Source organism: Podarcis erhardii (assembly GCF_964252035.2).
Source record: "Podarcis erhardii genome assembly, chromosome: 2".
In the NCBI taxonomy this organism is placed as follows: domain Eukaryota; kingdom Metazoa; phylum Chordata; class Lepidosauria; order Squamata; family Lacertidae; genus Podarcis; species Podarcis erhardii.
Window position 1 is genome coordinate 89331494 of NC_138498.1, and position 19953 is coordinate 89351446.

Consider the following 19953-nt stretch of genomic DNA (forward strand, 5'->3'; position numbering starts at 1 on the left):
AAAGATTCGCACACAGCTGTCTCTCACACACCTCAAAATAGTTTAGAGGTTTGCTTGCCAGACTTCCAGTTACATGCTGCAATTATTTTTGCTGTTGGAAACAGCAGCTTAATATGGTCTTTATTAGGTTCCTTTGGTTCAAAACGACAATGCATAGTTTTTAAAATGCAAGAAAATAAGACATGCTGTGCTGGATTGGGCCAAAGTCTCATCTGTTCTGGCATCCTGTTTTTCAGTGGTTAAACAGATGCCTAGGGACGCGGGTGGCGCTGTGGGTTAAACCACAGAGCCTAGAACCTGCCGATCAGAAGGTCAGCGGTTCGAATCCTCGCGACGGGGTGAGCTCCTGTTGCTTGGTCCCTGCTCCTGCCAACCTAGCAGTTCGAAAGCACATCAAATGTGCAAGTAGATAAATAGGTGGGAAGAGAAAATGGTGTTTCCGTGCGCTGCTCTGGTTCGCCAGAAGCGGCTTAGTCATGCTGGCCACATGACCCGGAAGCTGTACGCCGGCTCCCTCGGCCAATAAAGCAAGATGAGTGCCGCAACCCCAGAGTCAGTCACGACTGGACCTAATGGGCAGGGGTCCCATTACCTTTTTAAACAGATGCCTATAAGGAAGCCCACAAGTCTCACAATAGCACTGTCTTGCTCCTGTTCCCCAGCAACTAATGTTTATCAGCATACGGCCTCTGATACTGAAGAGGGGCTATTGCGCTCATGTCTGCATGCGGCAACTGCAGGGAACAGAAGGCTCGACTTTATAGGTATTTGGACTGATCGAGCCAGGCTATTACTAAATCTTTCCTCAGAGTTGTGGAAAATTAAAATGCTTTGTATCTGCTACATTTATATTCCTGCACCTTGTACTAATCAGATACATCGTTCCTTTGCACTGCAAATAAATTTATATGCTGAAGGCAATCTGAAACTATTAGCATGCAAGCAGTTGCTGTTTGTTAGGGATATAGTACTTATTGTGGGCATCTTTAAGGCAAATGCTTAACGGGGGAGATGAATTTTCTGAAGCATAATTCCTCCCTTCCTGTGATATTTGTTCCAAGGGTTTGTTTTATCAGTCCACATGCTGTCTGTAAGGCTGAAACATCTGCTTGTAGGCTTGCTGCTGCTTCTGCTTCTTCTTCTTCTTCCTCTTCTTCTTCTTCTCTCTCTCTCTCTCTCATTCTGAAGCAAATGTCACACTAAAAGACTGAGAAGCTCTATTTTTAGGCTTTTTTCTTACAAACAACACAACAAGAATTATTCTCAAAATAGCAAGTCCATCAAATTAGTTTGCTAAAATTATTTCTTTAAAGTCACTTGTTCCAAGGCAATGGTGTTCCCTCCCTTTTTTTGGAAGCAGGGGCTTATGATGTATGTCTGTGATTTTCCACATATCTCATCGAGAAATTGCCTCATAATGAGATTTTTGTGATATTTCAGATCTATCAGATGATAGGAACCTAATACCTCTTAATCTTGGGGACAATTTCCTTAACTTATTTCCTTTAATAAATGTTAGGTGATAATTCTGTGTGTGTGTGTGTTTTATCCAGACAATTTTGTGCTAAAACCTAGAGCATATTAGTGAGAAGTACTGAATCAATTATTCCTAAGTTATCAGCGACATTAGATTAGAAACAAAATGGCTTACTTAGCATTCACGGATCTCTAATAAAGTATATTACATACACTTAATGACAGCTATATGCAAGCTGAAAAGTTAATAACATTGTTTTCCTTTCTTTCTAATTATACTGGTTCATCAGATTGTGATTTGCATCAAGTGGGAGAAGCCTGCAGCCAGAGGGCTCAGCCTAATTAAATGCATGTGACAGGGGAGCCGAGAGGACAGGAGGAAGGGGAGAAATGGACAAAATGGCTGGAGTGATGGAAAGAGGCGTTTTCTGCAAATGATCTGGCAAGATATCCCTTCCCAAGCAGCCTGCTCAGTAGGGGACAAGGGGGGGGGGGGTGGAGAGAAAGGATTGGCAAAAAGAGAAAGGGCATCCCTACCCTGCCCACGACTGGCTGTGGCCCTGTCCACTGTCAGCATGAGGCTCCTAGATTACCAGCATGGGGATGGCCTTCAGAAGGAAAAAGATTATCCATCTGATTAGACAGTGCCACAGATATTTGCTCAGAACAGTGTGCCTCTGATTAACTACCAATTCCTGAGGATATACCTTGCTGCCTTGCTTCTGCAGTCCGACTGATACCTGCTTGCCTGCTGCCAGGCATAAAATATGCTGGAGAATCTGGCCTTATGTTCTGATCAAGCAAGAGTGCTTCTTATTTTAGGCTCGTTACCCTAATGGGCAGGTAGAATCTTGGGGGGCTAAGGTCATTTAGTCAACTGATTCCTCATAAGCAGGGCCATCCACTCATCAGATCAATCAATATTACTGTTTTAAGGTCAATCAAATCTACAGACTGCAGCAGAGCATCATCTGAAATTCATGTGCACAATATAAAAGGTTACTACCAAGCAAATGCTCCCAGGTGTTTCAAGAAAGGCTTGCATACACGTTGCACCCTTAAAGCACACGGTTAGCACGTTCCTTCCCTCCAAGAATTCTGGGCAGTATAGATTACCCCTCACAGAGTTACAATTCACAGCAAGCTTTAACAAACATTGGTGCCCTGAATTGGTGTTTTTCTTTGGGGGGGGGGGGTTTGCTTTCAATGTGGTCTAAAGTACAAACCATCAAGCCATACCCAGTAGCAAAAGGAAGACCTTCAAGGTTATCTAGCAAACATTAGGTGGCAGAAAATTTTTGCCCAATAAACCCTGTCAGTAAAATCCATTCACTGAGGCCAACCTTCTGTGTGAATGAATGTAATGAGATTGAACTTAATGAGTTCTTATAAACCCCTCCAATCCTTTGCTTTTATATTGCTAAAGTTGGATTTTACAGAAAAACAGACCACTAAAAAGTTCGATCCAGTTTCTTTGTTAAGTAAAGAGCCTGGTCAGGTGTATTATAATATCCACTTTATAATGTAAGCTAGGATAATGAACAGGAGATCCACAGCCTGTGGCCCTCCACTTATTGTTGTTGGACTCCAACTCCCATCATCCCCAACCAGCATGGCCAATGGTCAGGCACGATGGGAACTGTAGTCCAGCAACATAGGTTTTCCACCCCTGTGCTAGAACAGGCAAAGGAAATCCAACACTCCATGCTAGAGGAGTGTGCACCTTTCCAATTTTAGTAGGCTAGGCATGTTCCAGAGAGGCTTTTCCAGAACTCTATACCTCTGATCATTAAAATACTTTGATCAATTGCATGGCGCTTTTACAAAGCGAAGCAAACCTGCAGTACTTGTGTTAGGCACAGCCCTCCTTGATGGAACCGTACGTTAAAAGCTTGTCACTCCTTAGACAGTACTGGACTGATATGAACGGAAAGCCTTTGAAACTATCTGTCTCGGCCACTCTTCAGAGCAGTAAATCACACGCCAATAGCTGATCAAGGAACAGGGGTGGGGTGAGGGGCTGAGTCTGATTTCCATAGCCCCCACTTGCTCATCAACTGAACAGGTTTTCATTACTGCCTGTTGCTCTTTCTCTTAATTGAGGAAGGGAATGCCAGCGAAAGGTTACGCTCGTGGCTTGAGCCCATAAATTATGCAATATCACAGTGTGAAACTGACTGACTGGTTACACACCACATTTCAAACATGTCAAACCAAGGCGCATTTCTCCTTTATTAAAATGACTCGTACACATCTGAGAGAATGGAAGCGTGAGCCTGAGCCAGTGTGGCTTCCCAGCCAAATCAGAGCTTAAGTAACAGTCTATTACGCCAATTAATTCTAACTTCATAGGATAGTCGGAACTTCCATTCAAACTGGCATCTCTGTAACATTGCTTTTCCTCCACATTGGGCAGTTTAGAGTTAGAAGCATCGTGCTGCAGTCAGTCTTGGGGTGGGTGGAATGAGAGGCTACAGCTACGCAATACATTCAAGGTAGGCGTTATATATGGACAAGGTACTCCCTGGCTCTTGGTTCAGGCTCTTAGCCACTATGCCACCCTAGCTCAGTTTATCAGTAAGTCCATCAAGGGCTCATTTGATCAAACCTCAAACCCTACTAACAAATGAATGTAGACTCAGAGTAACTCTAATTATGGGAAAATTAGAAGCTGGAAGATTTACCAAAGACATGCTACTTTTCTTATAATAGGGAGTCATGAGGATATTTGTAGAGAAGGGAAGTTTCTCTATTTAGCCCTATTTAGGCATTCTTAAAAGGGGCGTGGGTGGCGCTGTGGGTTAAACCACAGAGCCTAGGACTTGCCAATCGGAAGGTTGGCGGTTCGAATCCCCGTGACGGGGTGAGCTCCCGTTGCTCGGTCCCTGCTCCTGCCAACCTAGCAGTTTGAAAGCATGTCAAAGTGCAAGTAGATAAATAGGTACTGCTCCGGCCGGAATACGGCATTTCTGTGAGCTGCTCTGGTTCGCCAGAAGCGGCTTAGTCATTCTGGCCACGACTGGAAAGCTGTACGCCGGCTCCCCCGGCCAATAAAACGAGATGAGTGCCACAACCCCAGAGTCAGCCACGACCGGACCTAATGGTCAGGGGTCCCTTTACCTTAGGCATTCTTAAATTCTGCACATGGAGGTGATGTAAGTGTGTGTGTGTACAGATGGGGTATCAACCCTCAGGGAAAGAGATTTGTGCAGGGGAGCATGGGAACTATATCCCCTCCCGCTTAAGACCTTTTCCCCTTTAAGGATTTTTTTTTCATACGATGCTTCCCCAAGCCTGCTGATTATCTCTCCCTTGTACGCGAGGGGTGCCCTTTTGGCTCCGCAAGCAATTATCCTCGTCCTCTGAACATCAGGTCCTGTTTATTGCTTCTGTCTATGCTACGAACAAGGTGAGTTTCCTATGGTTTAATTACCGTGCACTCTCCGCTACAGTTATTGTTAAATAATTAGGAGCCAGAAGAAAGCCTCTACTGTAGATAACCCCGCAATCTGTCCAAGAGGCCCCCACCTGCCTTCTGCGCTATACGCTACTACCAGGTTCAGCGGCGGTGTAACCACCTGCAAGTACCACCTGCTGCAAGCAACAAGAGGTACAACAGGGCTGTTGCCTCCATGCCAGGCTTTTGGACCCTGCAGAGGCAACTGATTGTAGTCAGCTGGACATTCCTTTGAATGAACCCACCAGAGCTACTTCTTATGTTAACAAGCCTTAGTTTTCCTTCCCTGGCCACCCAACCTCTCTGCTCTGCGCTGCTCCCTGCTTAGCGCACCTCCCGCAACGTTCTACACCTCGCGCCGCAAAGCCTGTCCGCCCCATTACGACACTGTCGTAAGCGGCGGCACTAAAGCAGCCGTCTCCATCCCGGAAGTCGGGTTCGCGCTTTACGTCGCGCCTGTAGCCCGAAGTATCCGGAGACCGGGTTTCGTTTCGTTTTGTTTACTGTCTCCGCGTCGCTTGTTCTCGGCTGTCGCTGGGGCGGCCGGCGGCGGCGGCGGCATGGACAGGAAGAAGAAGCCGCTGGATGTTACGGTTTCCTCGGTGAGTGGCGAAGCGGGGAGGGAGCCCATAGGGTCCCGGGGGGGACACACGCACCCCGCCGCCTTTGCCCTTCTTCCCCTGCAAAGGGGCTGAGCTGGAAGGCCCAACGTCTGCTGGAAGGGGGGCGCTCTGCACATGCTCGGGGGTACTTGGAAAACCCAGCATTACTACCTTTGGCATGACAGAAGAAGTTGCCGCCCTTGCACAGATTGTGAGCCGCCCAGGCTTAGCTGTGGGAAACAAATGGTTTCTTTGTGCTACTTTACATGCGCCCTTAAGCTCTAATTTACTTGTCTTTTTTTAAATTTTTATGGTTATAAGTTGCTTTAGATTGTTGTTAATATTGTGGTTTTAATGCTGTAACCTGCCTCGGGACCTTAGAGTTGAAGGGGGGGGGGTGTAGTAAGAATATCTACCTTTCGACATTAGGGTTGAGCACCAGGTACAAGTTAAGCACCTTTTCTCATACACCTCAGCTCCTCTGCTAATCCCAAGGGCCTCTCTTGAAGGCGAACCTTTCAGATTGTCAAGGCCATCTTGACAGTTCCTGGGCTCTTTAAATGCAAAGAGGTCCTGATGAGAATGTAATTTTCCAGCTCTTTCCGTGTCCTGATAATTCAAATATTTCAGAAAGCGTTGTTAAGGGGAGCGGAAACCCAATTAGGTTTTAGGATTATTTTTAGGTCTCGCTCACTTCTTCATTTAAAAATATTTTAGCTACCCAGAGTACAATAATATTTTTATGCTGTTTATGTAGACAGCTATCAGACCTGTTCATTCAAGCCAACCAGAATGTACTACTCTTACGTGAAGTACGGACCAGTGTTTTTAGAAATGATCCCACCATTGGCTCCCAGTACATTTCTGGGCACAATTCAAAGTGTTGGTGCTGACCTTTAAAGCCCTAAATGGCTTCGGCCCAGTATACCTGAAGGAGCTTCTCCACCCCCATTATTCTGCCCGTACACTGAGGTCCAGTGCCAAGGGCCTTCTGGCAGTTCCGTCACTGCGAGAAGCGAAGTTACAGGGAACCAGGCAGATGGCCTTTTGGGTAGTTGCACCCACCCTATGGAACACCCTCCCATCAGATGTCAAAGAAATAAACAACTATCTGACTTTCAGAAGACATTTGAAAGCAGCCCTGTTTAGGGAAACTTTAATATTTGATGAATTATTGTATTTTAATATTTTGCTGGAAGCCGCCCAGAGTGGCTGGGGAAACCCAGTCAGATGGGTGGGGTATAAAAATTATTATTATTATTGTACATGAAAATTCTGAGCAATGGTCAGACACCTGAGCTATCCCACTGCTGTGTTGCAAAATGCTTGGGTAAATTTTTATTCACATTTTTGGGGGTTTTTGCATAAAAGAAACACTTGGGTAGTAATGTTCAATGTCTGATAAGATGATGTTGGATATTCTCTTAGGAATATAAACATTCTGCTTGATCAAGTATATTGATTGGGAGAGTGAGCTGGGACTGTCAATCTCATCAATCCCCTCTGCAAATCTTTTTTAAAATGACTGATTAAAAATGACAGTGTACGCTATAATGTTCATAAAATAAACTGTGTTGCAATTTAGTGTTTTAAATTGGTGGTTGGAAACCTTTTCAGCTTGGTAAGTTGTGTTCTTACATCCTCCCCCCCCCCCCCGCCAAGAACCACTGTGATAGGAGGGAAATAACATCAGGTGACCCATTTTTTCTTTGCTGCCAAGAATGATCCCAGTCAATGCAAGTGTGCCATATCAATTGAGTTTTCAAAATAATCAAGTTTTATCTGAGGTAATCAAATACCAGTCCTTGTCTTTTTGTAAGGCTATAGATTAAACATCTGAATCTAGAACTGCTTATTACTCCTATATTATATTGGGTATATTTCTAACCAAACATCGTATGGGGTAAAGTTTTGTCAACCCTCACTTTATATGCATTTGCGCTGGTCACCTTACCAGTATTTTAATTTCTCAATTTTGTAAGTATTTCAGTTGCTGGACTATACAGTAAGTTGCAAATTTATGTTCTTTTCCACCGAGACTCATTTAAAGTTCTTTATTGTCTTAAATGGAAAATTGTCTTTCTTTTTCACTGTGCTTGATGCAGCTCATAGACTTGAAAGCTGAACTTTTCAGAAAACAGGAAGAATTCAAAAAAGAAAAACTTCTGAAAGATGCTGGAGTCCCTGTAAAACCTAAAGCAACAAACAAGGTAGAGTTTGTTTACAATTCAGTCCTATAACTATCTGCTCATAAATAAGTTTGCTGAATTCAATGGGAATTGTACATAGGATTGCAGCCTACAACTTAATAACCTTGTTGAATTCAGTGGGACCCTAATTCAAGAGGGATCTTCTCCTTGAACAGCTGCCTGAAATTCTGAACAGTAGTTTCCAGAAATGTAACAGGCTCAAGGCTAATGGGCAAAAAAGACACAATTTGAAGAATTGTGTAAACTGACATTCAATAATTCTGTAGTTCTCTATACTACAGAATAAAGGTAAAGGTAGAGGTACCCCTGCCCGTATGGGCCAGTCGTGTCCGACTCTGGGGTTGCGTGCTCATCTCGCTCTAGAGGCCGTGAGCCAGCGCCGTCCGAAGACACTTCCGGGTCACGTGGCCAGCATGACGAAGCTGCAGCTGGCAAGCCAGCACCAGTGCAGCACATGGAAACGCCGTTTACCTTCCCGCTATAAAGTGGTCCCTATTTATCTACTTGCACTTAAGAGTGCTTTCGAACTGCTAGGTGGGCAGGAGCTGGGACCGAACGACGGGCACTCACCCCGCCGCGGGGATTCGAACCGCCGACCATACGATCGGCAAGTCCTAGGCACTGAGGTTTTACCCACAGAAGAAGAAGAGTTTGGATTTGATATCCTGCCTTTCACTCCCCTTCAGGAGTCTCAAAGCGGCTAACAATCTCCTTTCCCTTCCTCCCCCACAACAAACACTCTGTGAGGTGAGTGGGGCTGAGAGACTTCAGAGAAGTGTGACTGGCCCAAGGTTACCCAAGCAGCTGCATGTGGAGGAGCGGAGACACGAACCCGGTTCCCCAAATTACATGACTACCGCTCTTAACCACTACGCCACCCGCGTCCCTTATACTACAGAATAGACCTCGTTTTAAGAAGGAGGGCTGTAGAACCCCATGCTACTGTTAGGCAAGTTACTTGCAAACCATTTATTACATTTAGGAAGAGTTTTGTAGGGATGGAAAGCTTTGGTGCGCTGGATATAGGCTAGGGGCCTTATGTTACACACCTGAGCTCTGATGTATTTAGAACTGGCCAGTACTGGAGCCTAGATGATGGAAAGATCTATCTTTTTTTAAAACAAAAAAATAAAAGCCTGCTGGATCAGGTCAAAAGTCCATCTAGTCCAGCATCCTGTTCTCACAGTAGCCAACCAGATGCCTTTGGGAAGCACACAAGTAGAATCTGAGTGGAACATCACACTCCCCTCTTGCAGTTTTCAGCGACTTGTGTTCAAAAGCATGCTGCCTCTGACAATGGAGGTCTGGATGTTCTACAACTATTTGTGATAACTGAACTCTGGTATAGTATTTATGTTTCGTTTTGAAAATTCAATATTACAGAAGCCGAGCATTTGGACTAAACAGAATAAAGGTGTTTCAGATCGATCTGAGAAAGATGCTGAACAAAAGATAGAAGAGCAACAAACATTGGACAAATCAAGGTAATACTTCTGAGAAGACATAAAATTTTATTAGTCTGGTTACATATTATACACTGAACAAATGTAAATTAGGACTGTGTGCTTCAGAGCTGCTGCTCAGTTTCTGCTTCTGAAATTAGTTCTGAACTTTTGCAGCCCCAGGCCTGAATGCCTGTGCTACAGACAATAATTTATCTGACACCAAGTGTGTAACCATTTGTGCATCTGATGCCACAGGTTGTCTGTTAAAATACACCTGAAGTCCATTTCTAAGGGTGTGATTTATCAGACAGTTTGCACATGAGAGAGTTCAGATTCAGGCATATGCTCCCTTGAAATACATCCCCAACTTTGTAGGATGCTCATAAGCATTTTTGCTCAGAAGTCTTAGTTCACTTCAGTGGGTCATTCATCCCTAGGAAGTGCTCAGGATTGAAGTCTATCTGCAAATAAGAAGAATAAGTAATGTCATTCTTGGAGGTTTGGTGTCTTTCCAACTGGAACTAGTAGTATCCCTCTTTTCCCATCTCCTTGTTCCTGGGGGCGCTAAGGAACAAATGGCTTGGAACGCACAGGCAAATTCATTAAAAACTGGCATTACAGAAAAGGAAGGAACAAAGAAGGAAGCAATGTGCACAGAGAAGAGAGAATTGTGCTTTCAGCTAGGGCTCCTGTTGTTTCTACCAAAATAAGTTGCTTTATTAAACTGAACAAAGTTTCTCCCTAGGATTGCTACATATTGATAGTGCCCATGGCTTTGATTATTGCCTTCTGGGCCTCTAGGAAAGCACTATAGCCTCTTTTTAAAAGAAGTAAAATTGCCTCCATGTGATTCCTCCTGAGAGGTCCTTGTATATATGCATGCCCATGATTGCGTGGAGGATGTTGCTGTTCTGTCCACAGCTACAGCAGTAGTGACCCAGTGTTCTCACCATTCCACGCTTGGGAATCAAAAATGCCCCTGTTGCTGCTGGTTTAGGTCGCATAGGCTGCCTTAAGAGGAAGCAGCCTTGACTGTAGGCAATGATGTAAGAAATGAAATCTTTCTCCCATATCTGTAATAGCAAAAGACTTCTTGCTTTCTCATGGTTAACTGAAAGGGATGTGTTCCTGTGTTTTGTAGGCAGAAACTAGAAGAGAAAGCACTGCTCTATGAGAAGATGACAAAAGGAGACTTTCCAGGTGAGTGAAAGCCGCCTTCTTTATGTACAGCAAAATTGGCAACTATCTCCCTAGGATTGCTTGTCAGACTCTGTTTTCTGCACATTGTCATGTAGCGTAGTCAAGGGCATTGTTGGCAGCGGTAGAGCTGATTGCTGCAATTTTATATTGACTCCTCTCTCGGCTGGGTCCTTTTGATATCTGTCATTTACAGATTGATTTTTCTGTTTTAGATGAAGAAACTGAGGATTTGTACCTTGTGGATTTCACCCAGAAGATTATAGACAAACGGAGAGAAGTACAGGAGCGGTGTGCAAATGAAGCTGCTAGAAAGGCAGCAGAGAAGGCCAACAGGGAGGAAGAGAGACTTTCTGAAGCAGAAATTCCACCTCCTCAGGACCCCACTGAAGAATGGTTTGTGGTAGCATTGTGGCGGTTCAATCTTGTTTTATATGATTTCTCTGCAATTACTTCCATCATTCCCATACGACCTCCCACACAGAGAACATCTCTTAAGTGAAGGATACTACTAATCTATAGTTAACTTTCTTACCTATAAGGAAACAGTATTCCATGAGTTTTCCTTGCAAAAGAATTTCCAGTAGACTATGCTTTTTCATATTAAGGGTGATTCAGTTATGTTTTCCTTGGTTAGATGTTGTATGAATTTCACCCTCTCCTCCATTTAGAATAGAGTTCAGTCATAATATTGTTTTGAACAACATTTTTAAGTTTGATTCATATGCAGAAGCCATTAAATCAACCAGCTGAAATTCTGTTCACTGCTCTTCTATCAGATGTATACACATCTCTTAGGTAAACAGCCACCTTTCCCTTTTTAGTAGCAATATTTTCATAAAACCAAAGTGCATACGTTTTAAAAGCATTGATATTTGTCAGTCTCTCTTAAGACTTCTGTGAACTTGTTGGCCCATAAGATCACAACTGATATTTTCCTGGCTTGCCTGGAGCTGCTGTATTTGTGTTACAGAAGTTAAATTTCTAGATATTTAAATTTACTTTAGTTGTAAAAGCATGCATCTTGCAAACAGTCATCTTAGTACTACAAACAACTCATAAATTGTTTTCTGGACAGTCAGTGAATGTGTAAGAAAAGTGTTGAGATGCTGCAAGGTTTCTCCCCCCCCCCAAAAAAAATCGGCCCCCAGAGTTGAAAAAAACTCTGATAAACAGGAATTGGATACCTACCAGTAGGTGCTCCTGGGGGGTGGATAGAGATAGAGAGAGCTACTCCTGGGTCCTTGGCATTCTTGGAAAAAGCAACATAATGAAAGCATAACTCATTGATAGCTAATAATTGGCACTGCATGCTGGGCCCATCAGCACTTTGGACAGCTATGGGTCTGTGCACTCTAAATAATTTGGAGCATTAAATACCAAATATTACTGCCACTCTTAATGGGCAGCATTTACTGCTACTGTACTTGTCTGGATCTTGAACAGTTTTCGATAAGAGAAGTAACTGAGAAACCATTTTACATAAAAAGAACATTGACAGACCTTCTGCTTTGCATTTGTGTTCAGCTTTCATTAAAATAGTGGAACAAATGCAGAAGCAATCATTAAACGAGTCTTGAAAAATATTGTTTCAAATTTAATACTTGTGTGGGAAGTCAATGCTGCATCATTATTTTCGCCACAGGGAGCAGGCACAGTGTGCCAGTTTAGATGCATGCTATTGTACATTTCTAATGGTTCTCTTAACTACCTTATCACAAAAGCTAGCTGCTGAATTACAGTGAGTTTTAGAAATGGTGACTCTCATAAATGTTGGGAATGCTGAAAAAAAAGGAAATGGCGCTCTGTTAAATTTGTGACTGCTAACATTTATGGTGAGGTAACTTTGTATGTATTTGTTTCATTATTTTCTAAGTTATAAATCAGACTGTTAATTTTGTATAAAGCTGATTTTCCATTTAATTCTAGGGTAGATTATGTGGATTCCTTGGGCCGTTCTAGACGCTGTATGAAGAAAGATTTGCCACATCTGCTTCAAATGGATAAAGAGCTTCAGGGGCAGAGGTGATGCTTGTACTAAATTAAATAGCTGTTGTTTTCTTTCACATATGGAATGGTACTTGGCCAGTTGGACTCTGATGGAAAATGTTCCGTGTTCACAGAAGAGTACATCCAGCTGCTTCTTTTCCCCATGTCCTAAGCCCGGCACAGGTTCCTGAAGAATCTTGTTTTGTTTGAGCTAAGAGGACACTTGAATTTTTTTGTAGAGAACAAATTCTACATAAATACATGAAAAAGCTTCTAGGAGATGAGCAAGTTGACAAATTTGTCTGTGCCTTCTGGTCAAATCTGTGTTTGCAGCCAAGTTAGCAATATTATAATGCTTCTTGTCAATGATCAGCTTGGGGAAATCAGAGGTGACTAATTATTGGCTGGAAATGTACTGGGAGCCAATGTAGGTATTTCAGAACCGGTGTCATATGGTCTCTGCAGCCACTCCCTAGCTGTCACATTCTGGAGTAGTTGTAGTTTTCGGCTCACCTTCAAAGGTAGCCCCACATAGAGTGCATTGCAGTAGTCCAAGCGGGAGATAACCATAGCATGCACCACTCTGGTGAGACAGTCCACAGGCAATAAAACTGAATTTTAATGTGTCCTAATGAAACCTAGAGGAGTCTGGCATTTTCTGTTCTTGGATAAATGCATTTCAAAGCTTTTTGATCAAGTCAAGGACATAATGTTCTATTAAGTAGAACTTGATTTGTTTTTCCACTATTAAGTCTTATGATAACCGGGCAAAATGGGCATTTTAGGGAAACTAATCGCATGAGTTATTAAGTAATTGGCTCATTCATTTTTTTCCATAGCTAAGTAGGAAAAATAAAAAGATCTTGAAATGTAACTGTTGATCTGATGAGGGTAGCTTGCCAATTGCTTTATCTTCTTTTTATTCCGTCTTTGCTTCCCATCAAGAGAATGCCTTCTGCAGAGAAATGTGAACACTTGGCAGTGGGAGGAGCTATTTCTTGTATTTTTAGGAATTTTCCAGTTTTTTCTCTTAACATTTTATTTTTTATTTTTTAGATAACGAATGAAATGCTTTTTAAGGCAGGACTTTACAGTACTGTGTCAGCAGCACATTGCTCCCTCGAAATAGTTTCTGAAAGCTATGTAACAATTTACAGCATCGAGTAATTACAATCCATTTATATTATAGAATGTACAACTCAAAGGACATGTAGAGAAATGCTTTTTGGTGGCTGCTCTGCAAGTGTCTTGGCAGTTCAGCAGAATATCTACCCAGAGGTGCTCTAAGGCTCTTAGAGAGCTGCTGTTATATGGCATTGTGCTTTTAGATAGGATATACTTAATTGGTTTTGGGACTGGTAGGATTACAACCATTTCTCACTCATAAACTCTTAAGGGATGCTTCCTCTCCCCCCTTAGGCAAATGACAGAAGAGAAGACTTTGTTGTCTGAAGATATGAGAAAGGAGCTTCAGCGTCAGCAGTGGGAAAGGGAAGAAGAAGAAGCCCTAAAGAAACCTATGGGACCAATGCATTATGAGGACATTAGAGAAAATGGTGTGTATTCTTACTGTGCATGCAGATCTGCCTTGAGAAATGAGATGCGCTTCTACTTCCATTGCATAAATAGATTCAGTTCAGGATATCTCCTCGATCAAGGCCATATCCTGATTTTTTTAGCAAGGTGATCATCAGCGTGCAGAATTCAGAGGATGCTATAATTAAATGTGGGGGAAATTAGGAATTCCAGTGAATTTATACCACATATAATAATAATGCATCACACATCTTTACCTAATTAGTGATTAAAATGTTTATATATTGCTGTATCATAAAATATATCACAGCAGTTTACAACAATATATAAAAACATAAAGCCATACAATAAAATCATAAAAAGTTTAAACTCAATCCAGAGTGACTACTGTCAGAAGAGTAGAAATTCTGTCCCCTTTCTTCATCTGTTGAAAGTGGGGAAAATCCATTGAAAAAAGATGGTTAAGATGGTTGTGATGTGAGTGATCTGTGTGTATTTAGAGGTGTAATAAACAGGTTACTATTCCGCTTCATTAAAAACTGACTTAAGCAAGCACTGTCTTCCTTTGCCTAGGGAGGGCTGTAGGTCAGTGGTAGAACACATGCTTTCTTTTTTCAAAAGATCCCTGCTTAATTCCCTGGCATCTCCAGGTAGGGATAGGAAAGACTCCTGTCTGCAGCCCTGGAGAACGGCAGATCACTCTAGGTAAAACAGAGCTAGATGGATTGGTCATCTGATTCAGTACTCTTCTGTGTTCCTGTGACTAGTGTTGAATATCATCCTAAGAGGCAACTCTGTGTCCCAATATCCCTGTATTTTAATGTAGGATGAATTCATAACACTGTACAAAAAAATCTTCCTTTCAGAGGCCAGACAGCTTGGTGTTGGTTACTTTGCCTTTGCCCGTGATCAAGCTTTGAGGAGAAAGCAAATGGAAACCTTAGAAATGCTAAGAGAACAGGTATGAAGTTTAAGTGTTCACAATTGTGCTGGGGGGGGGGAATATATGTTCCACTGTGGAGCTTTTCCTTGGGTATTGTATGGTTGGTGCATACGAGCAGTAACCTAAAATGTCCCGTGCCAGCCTTTTGAAAGACGTGTGGTAATCGTAGCTGAATCAAGAACTGCCAATTATTATTGTGACATCTGTGGGTAATGAATCTCCATGTGTGCAAATGTAGGGAGATTAAAACTTCAAATTGGGTTGCAGTTTATTCTTTAGGTTTAGGTGCAGAAAATTATGCAGAAGCTCAAGTTTCCCAAATAGATTTCTTAGTGTGACTTCGATTTAAAATACTAATTTCTTTCTAAACCCAATACCTTTAGTTGTGTGGCTCCAATGAAAAACTTGTACGCCCTACTGTTTGTTTTAAGACTGTCTCTGAAATAAGATTTGATCATACCAAGGTTTTATTATCATGCCTTAGTAATTATTTGGCCACTTACAGAAGTGTTTGCAATATCAGAGTTTGGATTTGAAAAATGGCGGGGGGGGAGAGAGATGGGTTGAAATAAACTACATGGCTGTTAAGTAGAGACTGTGTGTGATTGTAAGCAGTGAATTATTGGAAATAGCAACGTAAATCACTTGCTACTGACTACATAAATCAATTGTCATTGACTGTTCTAAGACTACAGACCAGAGAGCAAAACGTGAACATTTAGCAGAGAAACGTAAGGCTGTTCTGGAAGCCAGGCTGTCCAAGCTTCGAGCGAAAAAGCGATTGAAAGAAGGTGACACAAAGGAAAATGGAGGTACTTTCTCTATAAATTACTTTCCTTAAATGCAGAGAACAAAGGATCCACATTTGTATTCATAAAATTGAACTGTTAATGAGGACCTCGTTAAACGCTGATCATAAGACCAATATTTCATCTCTATTGTATTGCATTTTTCCCCCAGATGGTATTCAGAATCCATTTTCTGAGGGTTATATCTGACTAAGCAACACTCCGAGAAGACCCATTGAAATAAATTGACTTAAGTTAGCCATGATTTCATTGGGACTTCTCAGAGTATGGCTTGCTCAGATAAAACCTTGAATCCAATATGATGTTGCAGCTTTTGAGAAGAGCAGAGAAAGATGTTCACTTAGAGAATGCATGTTAGAGAGGGGGAAGTAGTTGGGAATCAGAGGATTGTGGAACGTACTGATACGGCTAAACTTATTTTTTTTTCCAATTCAGAGCTCATATATGCCATCTGTGCCTAGTCTCCAAACTTTCTCATTTGTCAGATATTCATTTGTCAGAAGCCTTTGTTAGTCTTCATTAAGATTATTGGGATTATTTCCATCTACTTCAAGGCACTTTCTGTGTTGCCAATGTTAATTGGCTTCTGTAAGACTGGTGAAGCCTGGCAAAGTGAAGGTCATGATGCATGCTCAATATAGAACCAGGTGGAGAACCTTTTTGGCTCCATGGTCCAGATTTTTATCAGTATCAACCTTGTGAGTAAAATTTGACAGGTACACAAAACTGACCACCCATCAAAATCCCCTCTGCAGCTTTTCAAAGTGCTATTTGAATCAGTCTCTCCCCTCCTGGTTGAAGTGGTGCTTTGTTCTACTCCTTTAAGTGGGCGGGCAGTAGCAGTAATGCCCCTTCGCTCCCTGCTTGAAGGAGAAAGGAAAGGGCTTTAATCTCTGCTCTTCAGCATATTAAATCCTGCTGCATGATGCTGCTTGCATCTGGGAACAGGGCAGTGGAACCTATTCAGGATTCAACACTGTCATGCTGGTGGGTGGGCGTAGCTATGGGGAGAGGGCATGGCAGGCCAAGAAGGGCCCATGGACTGGAAGTTCCCCACCTGTGATATAAAACAATTGGGGTAAGTAGAAGGAACCTTTGACTCAGCAGATGCTGCTGAACTACAACTCCCTGACCATTAGCCATGCTTGCTATGGCTGTTAGAAGCTGTAGTTCAGCAACATCTGCAGGGCCAAAAGTTATCTGAAGTCTAGGAAACTATAGTGAAATATTTTCAGTGTTGCTTAGTCCCGCCCCCTTGTTATTCCAATGCAGCCTTTAAACGATACATTGCTAAGCAACATTTGAGCTATCTATTGAAATGCTAGGGGTTTAATTTATTTTTTCTTCAATTTCTTGCTTTGTCGTGATTTTATCTACAGCAGTTTTCTTTGCGGGGTGGGGAGTGAATGTCCCAGTGAGATGCTCCCCCCCCCCGCCCCCCGATTAGGTAATGCTTCTGAGTTTCAACTTGTAGCATGGCGGTAGCTTGTTGAATTATCTCCTGGCTCAGAGTAACATTTGTTTTAATAATTTTTATTCTCCACTAAAACAGAAGAAGAAGTTTCTATGCCAGCAGCAGCTGAATCCAAGCCCATTGAAGTGCCAAGGGTTTCCGCGGAAAATAGAAAAGTGGAAGTGATCATTCAGGAAAGGAAAGATACAAAGCCTGGCGTGCCCTATGTCCGAGAGTGGGATAGAGGCAAAGCTAAAGATTTGAAATGTGCATCAGCTTAGCATGGTATAAAAAACCTTTGAATGGTGAGCTGCTCATACTGTGTCAGTATAATCTCTGCTTCGGTGGGCTGGTGAAGGAATTTCATGTTGTAATAGTCCTGCATAGGGGGGAAAAAGAAGGCACCACGTTTCCTGTGGATTTGAATCTCAGGTGTTTGGGGAGAAGGCTATGCTACCTCTCTATTCATTAGGCAAAAATGGAAAACATTTTAGCCTTACCTTCTCTCTGTTGTGCTCCTTGATTCCCTTGAGGACTTTTTAGTGAAAAATGGCCACCTGAAAAAAGAACTTATTTCAACCAGCGACTTTGTTCTCAAAATATTTATTCCCTACCAAAACCACTAGAGGGCACACCATGCAAGAGGAATGTTGACACATTCATAGTGTTAAAATGTGTTTCTTCGATAGTTCTGCCTCTCTGGTTTATAGTGGCCATGCAACAGTGTGACCAAGATTGGGTTAATGGAAGAGTTTGGTGGTTAAGCATAGTATGTAAAAAAATAAAATAAAATTGAGCTTGCTCTTTTTTCCCTCCTTCCCGTTAATAGAATTCACTTTTGGACTGTGGTCAAAGAAGCAGGAAGATCTCAGAAATGAACGAGACCCGGAATTTGCACCTCCCTCTGCTTATTTTATGGGTCAAAAGAGAACACATGACTTTAGAAGCCAGAATTGGAACAAGCCTGGAACCTCATATGAAAAAACAGAAACCCTGACAAGAAACCTGCCACCCCCATCAACTGAACCTTACAGTAGCAGCTCTCAGAGCAGTCAGTTCCCCCCCTCTCAGGAACATGACAGTGAACTGCAAAATCAACAGCCAGCTTACCAAACTTTAGATGACATGCTTTCATACTATAAACAAGTAACATGAGCTTTAGATGTTTTGAGATTAATCAGAAAACAGTGTTTGGGATTCTCACTTTTCATTTAGTTTTAAGCTCAAGAGAAAAGGTACCTTGGTAGGATAGGTATCACATGTCTTTTGTCATGTATGCATCTTACTGCAGCCCTTGTGCTACTTCTGTCACCACTAGCATTAAAGGTTTCTGCTTTTAAAGATCATTGCTATAGTATTCTGTATTCGCTGCCATTTCCACTGCTGTTTGCTTCACCATAAAAACGATGACTAAGATCCAAGAGCCTCCTTTAGGCACATCTAAGGCCTTGGACCTGATCAGAGGGAATGATGACTCTTTTTAATAAAATAAAATAAAATAAGTATTCATACCCAGAAAGAGGCCACCATGCTATTTTGCAAACCGCTTTTGAAAATCCCCTTAGTTTTTGAAATATAGTTTATTATTTAGCATAACAGGCTATTCTTTGAGAAACACAGCACACCGTTTGGCATGCAGAATTAGTTGTCCAGGCCTTTGCATCCCAGCATTAAGAGTAATTTAGTGCCAACTTGTAGGGTATAGTAAACAGCATTCCATGAAAGGTCTTCTAAATTATAAACCATGTTCACCCCGTGGCAGCTGGCATTTGTTCACATACCAAGCAAAATAGTGCGTTGAATGGAAGCCTCTTAAGATTAGTATGGTGCTGGTTCTGCTATCCCATTAATCATCTGGATTTCTGACAGTGCTGACAAAGCAAGCAGTTCATGTGGGTGAGTGTTACCAGAAGCTGCTATTTTAATATAATGGAAAGATTCAGCGGGTTTTTTCCACCCATCTCCCTAACCCGAACAGTTGTTTTGTGTTACTTAAATATTTAAAGCTGTCCCTTTCACTGATGCAGAGTGATTAGGATGACAACTGGCAGTAAAATAAAACTGGATGCATTTTCCAATTCTACAGTGTCTATTTTAGTTTGAGCTATACAGTTGATGTAGGATCTGGGGGGGTGGGGCTCATAGCTTTGCAATTGCTTTAAAAAATAAGGCAACACTTGTGTATTCCCTTTCCTGATTTACTTATCTCAGTGATATAAACAGGAACAACAGTGTTACATTGGATGCAGCCAACAAGCGGGGTGAGTGGGTGCAAATGTGTGTGTGTTGGTGGAAGGGAACAGCAATTCCATGTGTCTCAAGATCACATTTCTCTTCAAGAAGTAAGCCCAATGAACGGTGGCAACTTCTATCCTCCAAAGCATTCCTGAGACTTAACAAAGCTACAGCCCACTAGATGGCAACAGACTACTAAAATATTAACAAGCTATGCACAAGGGTCAGACAACTGTTTTATGTACCCAAAAGTTTAATCAACTGTTGATTTCTAGTACTTAAGAGGAGCTTTAATAGGTTGAAGGGGTGATAGAAAAACATAGACCAATCTAAAGACAAATCTCTTTAGAAACCCTGGAATATGAGAGCATACTCTGACTCCAGCAGTTGGCACCCTGTGGCTTATAGCATTGCTAGGAATATATAATGGTTTGCAGGCTTCAGTTTCTAGCATAGTTGTATGTGGGGTGTTGCTCAGTAATGTATACACAGGCTTGCTGCTCTCTAGGGTTTTAGGCAGAAGCCCTTCCCAACCAGAATAAAGATGGCAAGCACAAGATGTGGGATATTTTTTTCATGCATATCATCACATGCTCTGCCA

At 42.2% G+C, this 19953-nt stretch overlaps 1 protein-coding gene and 1 long non-coding RNA gene across 6 annotated transcripts in view; one reads left to right on the forward strand and one right to left on the reverse strand.

The window, feature by feature from the left end:
- Positions 1-5368: 5368 nt before the first annotated feature.
- Positions 5369-19195, forward strand: CCDC174 (coiled-coil domain containing 174). Of its 2 annotated transcripts, none has more exons than XM_081853502.1 (11): positions 5369-5535; positions 7641-7745; positions 9129-9229; positions 10332-10390; positions 10603-10783; positions 12317-12412; positions 13796-13932; positions 14779-14873; positions 15544-15667; positions 17217-17367; positions 17945-19195. In XM_081853502.1, exons 1-11 carry the CDS (start codon positions 5494-5496, stop codon positions 18270-18272), a joined length of 1419 nt encoding a protein of 472 aa, XP_081709628.1. In that variant the 5' UTR covers positions 5369-5493; the 3' UTR covers positions 18273-19195. The 2 variants fall into 2 exon arrangements, with proteins under 2 accessions (XP_081709628.1, XP_081709629.1); XM_081853503.1 differs by having other exon boundaries at positions 17220-17367.
- LOC309337351 overlaps positions 9249-19953 on the reverse strand; it is a 37971-nt gene continuing 27266 nt past the window's right edge. For 2 of the 4 annotated variants that reach the window (XR_014154188.1, XR_014154190.1), the window contains 3 exons: positions 13947-14090; positions 11579-11639; positions 9249-9651 (listed from right to left, as the gene is read on the reverse strand). This is a non-coding gene — a long non-coding RNA (uncharacterized lncRNA). Of the gene's footprint in view, positions 9652-11578; positions 11640-13946; positions 14091-14300; positions 14399-17413; positions 17497-19953 lie in introns of all 4 variants that reach the window. The other 2 variants (XR_014154187.1, XR_014154189.1) reach the window with 2 other exon arrangements.

Excerpts from the sequence above, each read along its gene's own strand:
- CCDC174 (XM_081853502.1), top strand. The coding sequence starts at position 5,494 with ATGGACAGGAAGAAGAAGCCGCTGGATGTTACGGTTTCCTCG. Across the intron at positions 10,391-10,602 it reads GACAAAAGGAGACTTTCCAG|ATGAAGAAACTGAGGATTTG; the intron begins GTGAGTGAAAGC and ends TTTCTGTTTTAG. Across the intron at positions 10,784-12,316 it reads CAGGACCCCACTGAAGAATG|GGTAGATTATGTGGATTCCT; the intron begins GTTTGTGGTAGC and ends ATTTAATTCTAG.